Source organism: Larimichthys crocea, chromosome XIII, assembly GCF_000972845.2.
Source record: "Larimichthys crocea isolate SSNF chromosome XIII, L_crocea_2.0, whole genome shotgun sequence".
Lineage (NCBI taxonomy): Eukaryota > Metazoa > Chordata > Actinopteri > Sciaenidae > Larimichthys > Larimichthys crocea.
The window spans coordinates 22,940,908-22,956,575 of NC_040023.1; the positions used below are offsets into that span (position 1 = coordinate 22,940,908).

Sequence of the window (15,668 nt, forward strand, 5' to 3'; positions counted from 1 at the left end):
TATATATAGTAATTTAGTATATTGAATTTTAGATTTTCATTAAAAACAAACTTTAAATGAATGAGGATACATATTCATCAAATGCACATTTTTTTCTGACTGTGACAGGTGTAATGTTCTTTTAAAGTCCCCAGATCTTGTCTGGATACAACGTTGACTTGTAGTAACCTTAATGCTAAACAACTGACTTCAATTTCAATTTGGACCAAGATATAATTTGTTTTGTAAGCAAGGAAAAAAACAAATTGATTGAAATGGACAAATATGACATCAATTCAATTACTCCGGCTTGGCTTAGGTGGCAGGCATTGGTTAATAAACATCAACCTTGGCCTCTCATCTGTGAGAATTGAGGAAAACTACCAGAAACACAGGCAGCCATAAAAGGACTTTGAACAGCTCCTTTTGCTTTTATTTTACAGCCAAAGGTGCAATCATTTCATAAGCCACTGTACTCATCAAATGTTTATCATTTCAGTTAGGCTGTTATGTTTGAGATCAAAGTCAGGATGTAATTAAACAGTACAAGACTTACTTTGTTTATCAAAGGAAAGTGAGTTAGCACCAACTGTTCCATAGATTTAACCCAAATTCACAAGTTTATTTGTTTGTCTGGCCCAGTATCACTTACAATGCTCGAGCAGGCTTTACAAACATCAACTGCTTCCCACTCCACCCAAGCTCTAAGACTCTTATACCGTGAGAGGATACGTTAATAAAATATTTAGCATTCTTAGGAGCTACAGAGCAAAATAAACCATGTTTACTTCTTGTAGGCTATTAAAGCCAAAAAGACATTCGAGCAAAGTTACCTTGTTTACAGCAATCTAGAATCCCATGCTAATAGTAGCTCACTAATAGATTACATCTGAAGCCAAAACACTGACCCCTTACCAGTCTAGTACTATGGTATGTGTTGGAAGAGGGTTAAGATACCGAGAGCGTAAACAGATCGAAGATCAGCTTCTTGGGGCTGTAACTTTACCCTGCTGACAGAGAAATCCCAGTGGTGCCCTGACTTCCTGTCTCTGGGGACTAGGCCTCTGTAACACTATCTAAGGACAGCAACTAATGCTGTAGACTGCAGTCAGCAAAAAGACTTGCATCTGACAGCAGCAGGTCTCTTGTTTGTTGATTTAAACTGTAAACATTCATACATTTCACATTCATTCTGCATCGATTGCCGACCACTGCTGATCGAGGCCGGTGAATTTGAAGAAGTACAAAAGCTGTAAAACAAACAAACAAAAAAAACCCACTGCTTTATTTACAGCCAGATTTCCACATCCTATCTGTATCTGTGTCTTCCTCCCTTATCCTTTTTCATTCCTCCCTGGTCTCATCTTTGCTTGTTTGTAATTCTACCCCCAGAGCAGTATGATAGCCTGCTACTCACCAGGAAGAATACAGATAAATGGACTCTGACAGGAACAAACTACTGACATGATTGATTGCCAAGCCACAGCAAGAAACAACCTCAAAAACATGACAGCAGTGTTCAACAATATATATCATCCCTCTTGGTTTTCAATCTGGTGTGGAGCAGTTTTATTGTGGGTATTATGTCTCCATCTGCAAAGCCTGCAGTTGTAAGCTTATCACAACTTCAAAATTTTCAGCATCAACGCAACTGTTTTATTATTTTATTGTCTTATTATTAGAGTAACAGTAGTACAGGAAGTCACGCTTGGGACCGTTTCTTCCTCTCTGCCGTGACTCCTTGTTGCATGTTTCGATCAGTGTACAGACACAAGCTTGAAGTCATTGTGTTGCAATGCACAACTGACAGAAAAAAAAAGCGGCATCAATAAAAGGCACTGATAAGATTTGCACCATACAATTTTAAAAGATTAGACAATTTGGAACCGGGGTGAGAATCATCTGTTGTTAGTATTTGTAGTGTACAAGTAAGGTTAAACAAGAACAAAACATATGCAAAGAGTGCACGAGACTTTGTGTTTCAGTAGCACAACTAACTTGTTCAACCACCTGAAAAAACACACCACAAACTGTAACAAGAGAAGAAGAACCTCTCTGACATTACCTCCCCGTCACAGCCCAGCGTCAACTCAGATTTCCAAAACAGTGATGCTGTACATGCGTCACTGGATTTCTCCAGTGAAATGAAAGCAGTGCTGATTTAATTATGGATAAAAAAAGTTTTATTTATATTTTGCTGTGAATAAGAACCAATGCAAAGATTTGTACAATAGCAATGTATAATGGATGTAGCACAACATGGAACTTATAACAATTTTCAGCCAATAGTGCAATGTGTGTGTGTGTGTGTGTGTGTGTGTGTGTGTGTGTGTGTGTGTGTGTGTGTGTGTGTGTNTGTGTGTGTGTGTGTGTGTGTGTGTGTGTGTGTACCTCCAGTGTGGTCAGTACTATCTTCTCCACAGAGTTGAAGTAAGCTTCCCATAGGAACTGGGTCTGCTGTCTCAGGGACAGGATCTGATCCTGGTGAATGGAACGCACTGTTGAGGGGATCTGAAACAGAAGTGAACACATGTGCATGATTAGTACAGTCAGAACAAAAACAGACACTCATAGTATACACTGGATACTGTCATTTAATCCACAAGTGTTAGCACACCACCTGCAGAACAATTGCACAATCTGCAGTTCAAACAATGATAATTCAAAAGAGGCCAACACATAGCATCTATGACGGTCAGCGTTTCTTCTTTGTTGACAAAACTATTGAATAAATCCACTTTTAGACGTGTATTACGTTTCTACCTGTAATAGCAGCCTTTCGTCCCCAATCACAGCTGCCGTATTCCAGTCGATGATCTCTGAGAAGGGAAGCTCCCAGCCATTACTCAGCATCACTGGCACGCAAGCTGCCTGTAAGAGTAATACAGAAACCACACACACAAAATACACTGTGGGTTAATGGGATGAATGTTAAGTTTTTATATATCTACGGGCAATAAAATAGACTGGGAAACTGAAAAAGTTACTAAATGGCTTATGTTCCTCAAACCCATGCCATCACTGTTCACAGTCCATTTCCCAAGCAATCAAATCAGGCAGTTTAACCAATGGGGGCGACTCATATTTGATTTCCATTAACTACAGAGCTACCACAGCACCTTGATGTACTAGGCAGTGTCATCATTAAAATGAGCATTATGTTCAGCGGAAAAAGAAGGTAAACATCAAAACACACTTGAACATTAAACCCCTGTGTCTGAGAGATTAATGAAATTGCAATGAATTGTGTGTCCCTGTTAGTGTGTATGTCCTATAGCCATAAGGCAAATACCTGCATTCTGAATGTGTCTTGTGTTAATATTTATTTTCTAATCAAATAGAAATGTAAATATAGTTAAATATTAATTATTCACAAATAAGTGAATTAGCTGCGTATATAATGTTGTAGCAGAAATCCTTGATGCTAAAATATTGTGAGAAATCTATTTTGCAGCTATCTCTGACAATAACATGAGTTACAAAAGGAAACTAAACATCAATGCAGACGATTCTCTCAACTAGGGGATGTTGGTCATGTCCATGTCCAAGTTTCTAATATGTGCACATATTGGTGTTTGAATACTTGTTATTCATATTCCTTAAAATCTACATAAATATGTCAATTGTGAACACAACAAATGTTAAAGTTAAATGTTAAAGTTAACTTAAAGCTATGTTATTCAAATGGATGGATCAATTTGAAATGTAATCGAAATACATACGTCCTACATTTTAGGCCTGTGGATCCATTCATCCATTCGTGTGTGCAAGTTTGTGCATTGAGTTTAAGTCTGTATGTGTGTGTTTGTAATAGACGGATAGTACATGTACTGCGTGACTGGCCTTGGTCACTACACGAACGCTCCTGCATCAAAGTACTGCAGTGCTCGTCTAATCTCCTCTGTGTCATTAGCAAAGGCAGCAATTTGCTGAAATGCTTTCACCACCTATCTGCTCACACAGAGCAATCAACTAGAGACTCCTGTAGCTCAACCCTCTCCCATCACATTACACACACACACACACACACACACACACACACACACACACAGAACAAACATTCATTAATTTAACTCACTGCATATTACAAACACGTAGAACAAACAACCTTGTCCTGGCTCCTGCATTGTACAACCCGATCCTGCTGGTTTGCGCACGGCATCATCTGCCAAATCAGTCAACCCCTCCTCCCAAACCCAGCTCTGGTTCAATCATGTTATCATCTACACTCTTGCTTACTGCACTACTTCCTGCCTTGCCTTCAACCTCCCCAAATTCTCCAATGTCCGCCTGCCCTCCCTCAACTTCTGTGCTCCTGCATAAGGCTGCGAGTGCAAAGATGCCGTGGTCCAGCCCTACACTCCAGCCAACCTCCGCATGCTACCTCAAACTAGCTTCTCTCTTGGCTCCCCAGTGGTGCAATTACCTCCTCAATGCAGTCAATAGTCACTGTAAACTCAAAAGGCATCCTTCTTATTGTACTGGCCAAAAACCTTTCTCTTCCTTAACTATTTCTCTGCTGTTTTCCCGGGACTACAGTACATGACACAAACATAACTCAAAGAGTGGATACTAATACCAAGACTTTGGTTGTTTTTTTGTTTTTTTCTCGTGACATAAATATTGATTTTTGCCACTGATGCATTCATTGTACTGTCCACATTCTCCCAGACATATTCACTAAACTACAAGAATACTTTACAAAGTCCCCAAAAGCTTTATGAAGTCACACTGGATGGAGCACGTATGCAATTACTGGCAGATCAGCTCAGCCTGACGTGTTTAGGGACAGGAATTGATGATGCCATGAAGTAATGATACCATTGCTATTATTGATTCGGATTCTTTGTTGATTCCTAACCATTTTTTCTATGTGTACTAGAATTAAAAAGTGTATTGTTAGAGGAGAGGAGGGCATGACTCATGGTGGAGGGTGAAGAAACTATAAAAAAAAATAAAAAAAAAAGAGCTGCTGAAGAAGAAAACAACAAGAAAAAAGATGGAAAGGGGAGCAGTGAATACAATGAGTCACAGGCAGCTGTATCAACACTATCTAGACAATAACAAAATGACTGGCAGTGGGGGAAAGAGCTACTGGGAGTAACTCAGTACATCACTTTTTCCATTCTCTGATTAATGGCTTTATTGTTTGCCACCATAGCGTCAGTCCCGACGCACTCTTGAACCTTTCTTGAACGAGTTCCACTTGTGTTGGGTCATACTGTGCTCAGCTGCCAACGCAACCTGCCAAAAAGTATCTTATTAATCTGAATAATTTAGAGACCTTAAAAAGTGAAGCATTTTAAGCACACAAATCTAAGAGGATCAGACTTTGACTGGGGTTTTTCCCATCTTGGAGTGGTACCTGCGGTGTTCCAACTATTGTAAATCTAAAAGCGGTTCCTTTTTTAGGATTTTCACTTCAAAAGTTCATACCAAGTGGCAAGAAAGTTGGGAAACCTTTAAGCGCAATCAAACTCCTGAGTCACCATAACAAACTTACTGCAACTGATTACAATTCACTAACAGCTACGCCTAACAATAATGAGCACCATCTGTAGGTGCGTCACTGACCTGCAAAGCCTCCAAGAAGCGAAAGGAACCCAGTCGTCGTCCTCGAGGCACCAGACAGAACGTGGAGTTGTACAGCATCTCTCTGTAGTCGTACCTGTAGGATGATAGCAAACAACGCAATACATTAGGAATTAATCAATTAAACACATCAAATAACACAATTTGTACTTTTATGCATAAAGATACCAAGAGAAAATCACAGCGAATATGCGCAGTCACACCAGAAGTTGGCATTCCTCAGTGCATTAGTTTTACCTTACTGTCCTGAAACAGTGTCAGTGCAGCATGAACAACCGAACACAGAAATCACCTTTTTGTTAACAATGGAATACCCGGAGAGCACAAGTACTTTGAGGGAAAATCCGACACTTTGATCTCAGATCGTCTCTCTCCCCTTCTCCCCACCCATCTTTAAACTCAATGCCCTCTCACCTGCACATCTCGACATCTCTCCTTTCTTCCTCATTCCCTCCATCCAATCTAAGCCTCAGTCAGCACTTGCTTGGATTAAAGGGAGCTGCTTGGAATTCCTTCGGTGTCGATATAATACTGGGAGAGTGTGTGCAAACGAGTGCACATTGGTGCGGTGCCTGGTTTTCATGCATCAGACTGGGTTTGATTTGATACAGATAGTGTGCTATTGTAAACAAGCATTTATGCAAATGTGTGCTTGCATTTGAAACAGTTTATTACCACATTTGCATGAGAATGTAAATATGGCTGTCAAGGTGAGTGAAAATTTGTGAATATGAATGTGTGTGCATATTCTTCTCTCTCCTTTCTTGTATATTGTGTGTATATGGATTTCTTATGCTCTGGCGTCTCTCTCTCAGTGTACTTCGGAGTGTTTTCTCTCTATGCTGAGAGTCATTGTTTAGGATATAGATGCACTTTCCCCTTAGTATAGTATATTTATACTGCAGACACACCAGGCAGCCAATTAACTCTATGGAAGTTAGAGGAATATACATAAAGATGTAAGACACAGTTGATTTCCAATCTAAAAAATTACAATAAATTCAACTTTTGCTGAAAAGTTATCACATATTTCCATGGTCCATATTGAAACCTGTTGACTTCGGTGTTCCAAATGTCAAGCAAAGGATTTCTGAATTGATTTTGCATTGCATCTGTTAACAAGCGCTTCAATCTAAAGTATAACTCCTTTCTTTAGCAAAGACCACAGGATGCCATGCCAGCTGGAAATCAAATTCTCATTAGGACTAACATTATCACTGCACGATTAAACGCGAGTGGAATAACACCTTAACCCAACGAAATGCAACACTTTGATGTTAACAAGCGGTGTAGAGGTGGAAGCAATGTATGTACAATCACATCTTTGCGGTTCTCAAACAGTGGGGCTCTGCAGGATGGTGGTGGTGTGGGTGGATGACAAGGGGAAAAATATGGAGTGGAACAAATGAATGATTAATGTGAACAAACACAAGTTTGCTGATGCTGACCTTGAACTGCATTTGCTAAAAATTGTGGGGTAGTGTAGGCGAGTGGATTTTTTCGGGCTTCTGCAGGGAGGGCATGCCAGAAAAGGTTTGAAAACTATTGTTTTAATCCATTGTTTCAAAATAAAACACTGCTCATTGCTCTTCTGTTTAGAGATTACTCTGGCTCCCTGCTCAGTGAATGTTTGCCAGACTCTAGCAGAAAACTGAGTTCACAAGATTTTGGCTGACCTTTGAGAGGCCTGACAAACCCTTTGTGATGGAAACGCATCGGAAATCTTGAAAGTTGTAGTAGATGGACCTTTATCATCCTTGAAAAGTAGAGCATGTTCCTTGTCTATAAAATTCTCCATTACATTTGATGCTCTTGTGGTTGAGTTGCAGAAAATCTTTATCTGCCCTTTTAAATGCTCTTGTTCACTGCGTGGCCTAAAAAGAACACGATGGAACTCTGTTAGGCACCATCCATTGCAATAGTCATTCTACTAAGTACCTTAAGTACTGTCAAATGGGGGTGCAAATGAGTGCAAAGTAAAATATCAAGTGCAATGTTGAAAAAACATTGGTGATTATGTAATATCTATCTGGATAATCCCACTTTAGTCTCATAGAATCTACAATTAACAACCACTACAGTTACTTTAGAGAAGATTAACAGCCACAAAAGGCATAAAAGCTAAAGTTAAGCTTGATGCCATCTATAGTAAAACACACAATGTACACAGAAATCCATTATCAATGCAGTGCATATATAGTAGGCTGCCGTAAATATCACAGGATAGGTAGCATCACAGATGCTGCTCTGATCTGTGCATCCATTATGAAACAGCGACCTGATTTCATCGGTCTGACTCCATCACAGATATGATAGTCTATCATTAAGCATGACAAACAAATAATCCAGCCAGAGGCATGTAATAATGAGCCCGTTTTGCAGGCCTATACAAACCAAAGTATAGGTCCATATCTGGGCCTAGCTGGGTGTAAATCTCCCATCCATCACATTTCCTGTCAGTGCAAACTCCGAAAAGACCAGATGTTCCTCTCCCTGCATACCTCCATTTGTCTCTACTCTTCCAGATGGCTGCCTGTGGGGAGGAGCAGTCACACAGTATGCTACCGCATGTCAGAGTTAAGGATGAGTGTTCAAAAATATCTTCTTCATAAACCAATTCCTGACATTTTTTTTTTGTTTAATTCCGCACAGATTTTTAAGATGTACAAGCCTACAGGTGTTGAACAGATAGGTCTTGGTGGTGTAAAAAAGAAAAAAAAGGACATCAGGATAGATGTCAGTGAAGAGTTAAGTCGTACCCTGCATTTCACAGCAAAGTCAGCAATAACTCTAAATGATATGAGGTAAATCCTGCCTTGGCCCATATTTTGAGTGCTGCAGCATGCAGATGGCTGCTGGTGAGCCGAGCAGTCTCACAGCACCAGATTGGTCATCACTTAATAATCACATCATCAAAGTAATGAGCTTGAGTTTGTCTTTTTTGTCCCCTCCCAATTATTATATAACACAAAATACTAGATTAAATGCTGTGACAAAGCCTAGAATTATAGTAGAGGGCTATTATTAAAACCATATAAAAACCAATAAAAACAAAAGTTGACAAACCTCACGGAGATATGAGAGTGGTTATTGCTGCTTGTTTTTTTTTTCCTTTTTGTTGATGTTTACTTGGGACAATTTGGGTTGCACTTCCATTGCAGGTTACTCTGCTTCATATGTGAGCTTCATTTTTGGCCTGTTTTGCATTTTCTTCTTCATCCCGTGTCTTTTTAATTTGCTATTTGTTTTTAATTATAGTTTTTGTGTGGATCCCACTTTGCGAAGGCTAATGGGGATCCAAATAGAGAATAAATGCAAGAATAAGACTATTCTAACAAGCTTAAATAATAAGACAGAACTATTATACTTTGCTGTAGCGCCATTACCCTTCAAAAATAGGGTATTTTATGCACATTATCAAAAATTTAATTTCATCATATAATGTAAAACAATGTTGGTATTACACTGATTTGAAACTAATAGCACAGAAATTCCCCAATAATACCAAAATCTGTTTAAATGCGTGCTATTTTGATCATCCTAACCTCCAAATAACAAACTAAGATCATGTAAACAGTCAAACCAAACTGCAAAACAAAGCATCCTGCTGCACAAAGCTTCATCCTGAGAGAAGGCATGTGGTGGACACACACACATACACTGAGGATTTAACTTCAACCAACTGTTCAATCAGAGAGACCACACTGTTGACATTTCCTGACCATCTATTCGCTCTTGGTTAGAAACTACCATCTTTTAGATATGGTCTCTTAGAAAAATTCTTTTATCTGACCACTTTGTGTATGCGAGTGAGCGAGTGAGTGAGGGAGAAATAGATAAGTAAAAAAAGAACTTTAAAGGCATGTGTGGTTTAGAGGGGTAATGGCTTCTAAAAGCTTCTGGTGCTATAATTCTCATAAACCGGAAGCACAGACTGCAAATAGTGGGTATAATGAAGGGGGAAAAGAACAAGCCCAAACCATATTTCAAAGATGATATAATCAATTGTTGTCTTCAATATCTTTATAGCAAGCAAGAGAGACTAAACTCTTTCCATGGACCCTCTTAAGGGTCAAAAGTAGGACAGAGCACTTCCAGTTGGAGCATATATCAAATAAGATACATATTGGACATTTATTAGCGAAGCCCAATACAAAGCAAAACACTTACTCAAACACTAGAATTGGACTTCTAAAATCCACCTAATGTCTATTTTTGGTCAAAGACTCTCTTCCAGATATAAACAATTCATTCCATCTACAGGATGAGAGGTGAGTGAATAATATCTGAAGTGTACTAATGTAGCGGCATCACTTCCAAATACAGCTGCGTCACTTCCAAAACTACAACTCAGATCAATAATGAATCAGTCTATTCATGGTTCAAGTCTCAGTTTTCTAAATCTCTTACTGTGGATAATGACCCAGCAGTAAAGTGGTAACCATCGCCTTTCTGTTTAATTCTGTTATACTGTTATGGTATCTTTGTATACACACCCATTCATCGATGGATAGAATTAAATGTCGTGTATTAATATTGGAGTAAAGTGGGACAGTGTGATTCGCAGAAAGAGAAAAGAATAACAGGAAGTGAGTTCGGTCAAGAAAAAAGATCAACCAGTCTCCTAGCAACAAGAACGGAGGGTGTGAAAAAGCAATGCATTGCTCACTCTGTCAAGTGCCTGAGGAGACTCAGAAGAACAGCCAAAGTGTTTGTCTCTTATAATCTGTGTAAGAGACCACACACATTTACAGGACAACTCAGAGAGATGACCACAAAGGAGGCACTGCTCTAAATAGCACATCTCTTGGCTATGCTGTAGTATTCTCAGTATGAAACAGGCCCAGATGGTGCTACTGGATTAGATAATGGTGATTTCTATGGCTCTGATTTCGTAATCCCCGTGCTTTCATCTGTTTTTTTTTGGCATCATTCTGCAAAAATTATCACAATGTGTCCTGACGTGCAATTTACCAAAAAAATAAAATATGAAAGTGGCTCAAAACACTCAAAGAATGCTTACAAATAGATGAAAACATTATTTCACAATATAATCTAGATAGTTATTGTAATTCAAACAGCAAGCTGAACCAATTTATGGGAAAAGAGCTCAGCTGTGGCCTAATTTATTACATGTGTCTTCATCTGTACCACAAAGTCCTGAAAGGGGCCTAAAGAGTTCAGTAGTTAGTAGTTTTGTAAATAGTTTCAGACACAGAATCCTCAACAAAAGATGAAGTTCATCTGGGAAAATGAAGGCAGCTCTGGTTCTACCCCGCTCTCTCACCCCTCTCCGATCCCGTACAGACTTCATATCTTATTTTCTGCTTCCTCTTCTCTGTCACAGTTGAGCCAAGTTGATAGGCAGTTGGCTGTTGCCAGGACTATGCGTTCAAGCCAGAGGAATTTCAGCCTGAAAGGCACCGAGTGAAAGTGAGTGTCATCGGACGAGAAAGGGAAAAAAAAAAATGCAGTTGACAGCCGCACGCTGTATCGGAGCCCCACACAGCCAGAGCCATTCACGGCAAGAATGTCGCACACAGACAGACACACCACGAAAAAACCAACCCATAAAGCCTCATTTTGATCTCAACACACAGCAAAGCCACATTTTAACACTGCCAGACCCTCGTAGAGCCAGCTGCTTTGTTTTCCCTGACACTGACAACACTGCGCACCAAAAGGTAGACACGTACAACACACAGTGACGGACACAAGGAGGGAAAACTATGATGCTTTACTTATTCACACATAAAAACAAATTTACTCTCTTTCTTGGGGACTTGCATCAATCCAGCATATGAAAAAATAGACACACATACACCGTGTTTTCAGGCATGTGAGCAATCATAACATGATTGTTTTGTTCTCCACAATGCTCGTAATGTGGGGGTTAATGAGTACCTCTCATACTCACGTTACATGGGGTTAATTAGCCATCAAGATAAAGACGTGAAAGTGGATTGGCGTCTGGTACAGAAGGAGTGTATTAGACCTCTGTAGAGAGTGATCCCTGAGGGATGCAGAAACATTAGATGTTAGCAGAGGTTTTATTGCACTTGTAGGGATGCGGTACATAAATCCAATGCATCGTGATACTTTCATTCCAACAATGCAATGCAGTCAATACCTCAGAACTTTAAGAGATGAGGACAGACAATTTAGGGGCAAGACTAGCTGAATAGTGTGACACACTAATTTGCCTTAAGTTATAGAGCTTAAAATACTCCAGTGGCCTCAGGACAGGCGCATTAGAGATTGATGACCAAAACCATTATGAATAAGATTCACCGCACTATCTTGTACGTAATGGCATAGTTCATCTCGACTGTTTTACCTCCAGCCATGAAAGATGAGCATCTTTTTTTTTCCAAGCAGTGGTGCTGGCTAATGTTGCCTCAGGCTGACTTAATGCTAGGACAAAAAAAAAGTGGATGGCAACAGAGCTTCACAGATAATAATAATAATAAAATAAGTAAAAAGGATGACAATGCATAATTACTCATTCAACTTTTTTCCAGGTTTCCCATTGACAGGATAAAGAATGGACGTCGTATTGATGACATCACCCACTGGTTTCCGGAGAGCCTTTTTGAAGCTCAGAGTGTGATGGCTCTGGCTGCCGGCATGTTGGCAGTCCTTTCTACCGGCTAATCGAAAAATCAGCAAAGATGAGGATCATTGGAAGACGTGAGACAGTTGTCATGAACACGGAAATTAACTACTTTTTTCCCCCTCAAAAGGACATTGCCCCAGTAAGTTGTTCACTGGTGATAAATGTCTTCTAGGATGGAAATAAAATCTGAACATGCTAGGAGGAATTTCCTCCCTTCATGATAATCTGAACCCTCAGCGGAAGTACATTATGGTCATTAGTAATTTATGTCTAATTAGAAACTGATTGTAAAAACACGAGAAAAATCAGTGGCAGTGGAGCACAGGAATAATTGCTTCATTTCTCTGAGCCATATTTGTGACAGTTACAATAAGTGGACTAATTTCACTGGAATCACTGCATTGGTTTCTCATCAGTACATAAACTGAACAGATGAAAGTTTATGACTTTATAATCAGAGAAGACACCTTTCCAATGAAAGACCTAACATTGCTGCTTGACAGGGTTTAAGGAGCTCCATCTGCTCCACCCAGAGTCAATGGAGCAAAGATGATGTCAATACTAATATGGCTTTTTGAAAACCAAAGCCTTTACTCACTCCCTCGGGGGACCTTAGGCTCAGTCATCTTCTTCTGGTTAATAAGTTCAAAGACAGCTTTATAAAAGATTTACAGACACACAGCAGGGTGGTTTCAAGCTCTACAATACTCCTACATGACCCCAAGGTTAATTCACCTAATTACTATGCTTTGAATCTTCTGTCACTCTTCTTTTTCTTGTTCTCCTTCTCTGTCTCCACCCATCTTAAGCACTCTTTCACCAGTAGAACCAAAAAGCAAAAACCTTTCATCTCTACAAACATCCCTACTCATACACGCCCTGGAATTATTTCCAGTAAGCTCGGCACACACACATACAACACACAATACACTGACTGTAGTGCACATATTTATCAACATCCATCAAGAAAAATGTTCGGGCCATGAAAGAGCTGCTGAATTTCACTGAATCCTTTAGGAGTTCGGAGGAAGCTTTGCCCATATCTCTAATCAGCCATCCATCAGCTTGATGAGGTCGATGAGAAGGATGCTTTGAAGTGCTCTCCGGACACCAAACACCAGAACAGGGGAGTCTTGGAGATAATGAAATGACTGTTGTTAATGGAACAGCCATTAGGGCTGGAATGTCAGGGCTGACTTGTAAAGTCCTGCAACATAAAGACATCAGATCAGACCGTTCAGGTCAAATGACTTGACTGCAACGACCAGGGAGAAAATTGCCCTCTTTTTAGAAATAGCTCAGAGCGATTGTGAGGAATATAAATGAAACTTTAAATGTGTCCTGGATTTTTATAAAACAGGGTATTAGTAGTCCTTAATGTGTTATTAACCTGCCCTTAAAAGAAGAAAAAAAAATCACTACAATTCAAGAAAGTAACTAAGCAAAGTTTTTGGGCATAAGTACAGATCTTGTTGTGTTATCAAACAACAACCATTGTGTGTGTCTCGCTCGGAAACCAAAGGTGGAAGTTGAGTAGATTAATCTGAGCTTGGAGGGAGGCTCTCAAACTGCAGATTGAGTCTAGCTAGTGCTGCTGTTGCAGTGGCTGTTCAGCACAAGAGATAAGTCCAGGTCAGGAATGTCTCTGTTCCTAGGCCAAGTAAGTATGGATGGACGGAGAGACAGAAGGATGTGAGGAGGAACTGAGGAGGATTAAGGGGAAGAGAGGGGGGGTGTAGGAAAATAAAATAAAATGGAAAGAAGATGGAAACAGGGGAATTTGGACAGAAATATGATCCGCGCAAGTGAGGAACAAAAATGGATTATTTAAAACGAATGTGTATCCTTAAAAGTGTCTGCATACCTGTGTGAGTTCTGAATGTGTCAGCACGTTGGCAGCTTCTCCAAACATCAATTTGTTTTTAATCAGGGTGAAAAACTATGTCAGCTCACAGACAGCCTCCACCCCTTTAACGGAAAAGCAACCATGGCAACAGCCATGACAGAGAGACGGGGGCTTTGTAATGTCTTTCATAGTTCAGAATATGGGATATTATCATCTGAATTTGCTATCAATGCACCGTCAAATGGACTTGTGGGCTGTGTCTGATTTGATTCAAATCGTCATGACCAGAGAGATTTGAACGAAGCCTCACCGCTGAGGAGCTAGTACGTCAGCTGAATTGCAGGACTGTGCATTTACATTTCAGCAGGTCTTTGAGGGATAATGCAAATATCTCTGATCACTGAAGGTGGTGTCACTGCCAAGCTAGCTTGGAATATTTAAACTTTGTTGGCAGACAATATGGCCGTATGGAACAACTACCGGACATAAGTTTTATATAAATACAATACATTTAAAACAGCAGGAAAACACAAACGCTATGACCTAAATACATGACTGTGACGAAAGCACAGAGGGATGAAACGGAGATGGCTGATGGAAATGGAGGACAGTGGAATGCTGTCACGCAGAGTGACTGTGTTTCTGATTGTGGGGCTCTCAGCTTCAGTGTCATCTCATGCTAGAGACTAGTTGTATTTGGGAAGAGACATAAATCTCAAAAATTTAAACTAAAAATGAAAATGGATGGGTAGATACCGCAAGAGGCCAGTGGGGAAAAAAAGATGTTATTTTGTCATTTGGATGACGCACAACATGAAAAAGAAAGAAAATTAGAGTTTACTCAACCTGCTGATGTTAACTAGCTTCAAATGCACCGGGAAAAGAACGACTGTAAGTGCAAAGCCAGTATGTAGTAATGAGAGGAGCTGCTTCATTCTGCTGCTGAGAGAGTAAATTAGTGTCTCGCCAAGTCGAGCCGCCAAAAAAACGAAGTGTAAACACAGTCTTTTAGCTCTCAAGAGGGAAAAGATGATTACCTCACAATTACGAGACCACAGAGGAGAGTGAAGCCCCATTGCTTCAGTGACAGAAAGAGAGATTACAGGGTGGCGGCAGTACTAATGATGATGGGAAAAAGGGAAAAATGCTGCAGTTTATCCCAGAGGATACGCGAAATTGCAGCAACTGGCAGAAATTTGTGGCACTTGGCGAACACATTGGCAATGCTTGTCAAATTGAAAGATGAAGAGGGGATGCCTTATTTATTGAATATCTGCTGCTGAGTTGAACAATATTGTTTTCATTAAGCTTTTCAGCTTTCATTGAGATATCAACATCCAGAGAAGCATTCAACAGGTTTCAGTATTTATGCACCATGTATTCCTAGCAATTTCAAAAGGAATATTCAAATTATTTCATATAATAACAATAATAAGTCGATAAGTCAATAAACACAATAACCAACATATCTGGCTAAACACAAACACTTTTGACTTATATGACAAGTGTGTAGCGTAGCATTTACGACCTGCACTGACATCTCTGTGCCACAGCCAGTCTCATCAAGGCTGAAACTGAATGGAGGGTCAGGTCAGTCATATGTCACTGCGCATCACCGCCCAGGTTTTAACCCGT

At 39.9% G+C, this 15,668-nt stretch overlaps 1 protein-coding gene across 1 annotated transcript in view; it reads right to left on the reverse strand.

Moving 5' to 3' along the window:
• LOC104926220 (exostosin-1a) overlaps positions 1 to 15,668 on the reverse strand; it is a 36,480-nt gene that overhangs the window by 8,283 nt on the left and 12,529 nt on the right. The window contains exons 2-4 of the mRNA XM_010740029.3: positions 5,554 to 5,647; positions 2,743 to 2,850; positions 2,371 to 2,490 (exon numbers count right to left, since the gene is read on the reverse strand). Coding sequence (XP_010738331.1) covers positions 2,371 to 2,490; positions 2,743 to 2,850; positions 5,554 to 5,647 — 322 coding nt within the window. The remainder of the gene's footprint in view (positions 1 to 2,370; positions 2,491 to 2,742; positions 2,851 to 5,553; positions 5,648 to 15,668) is intronic.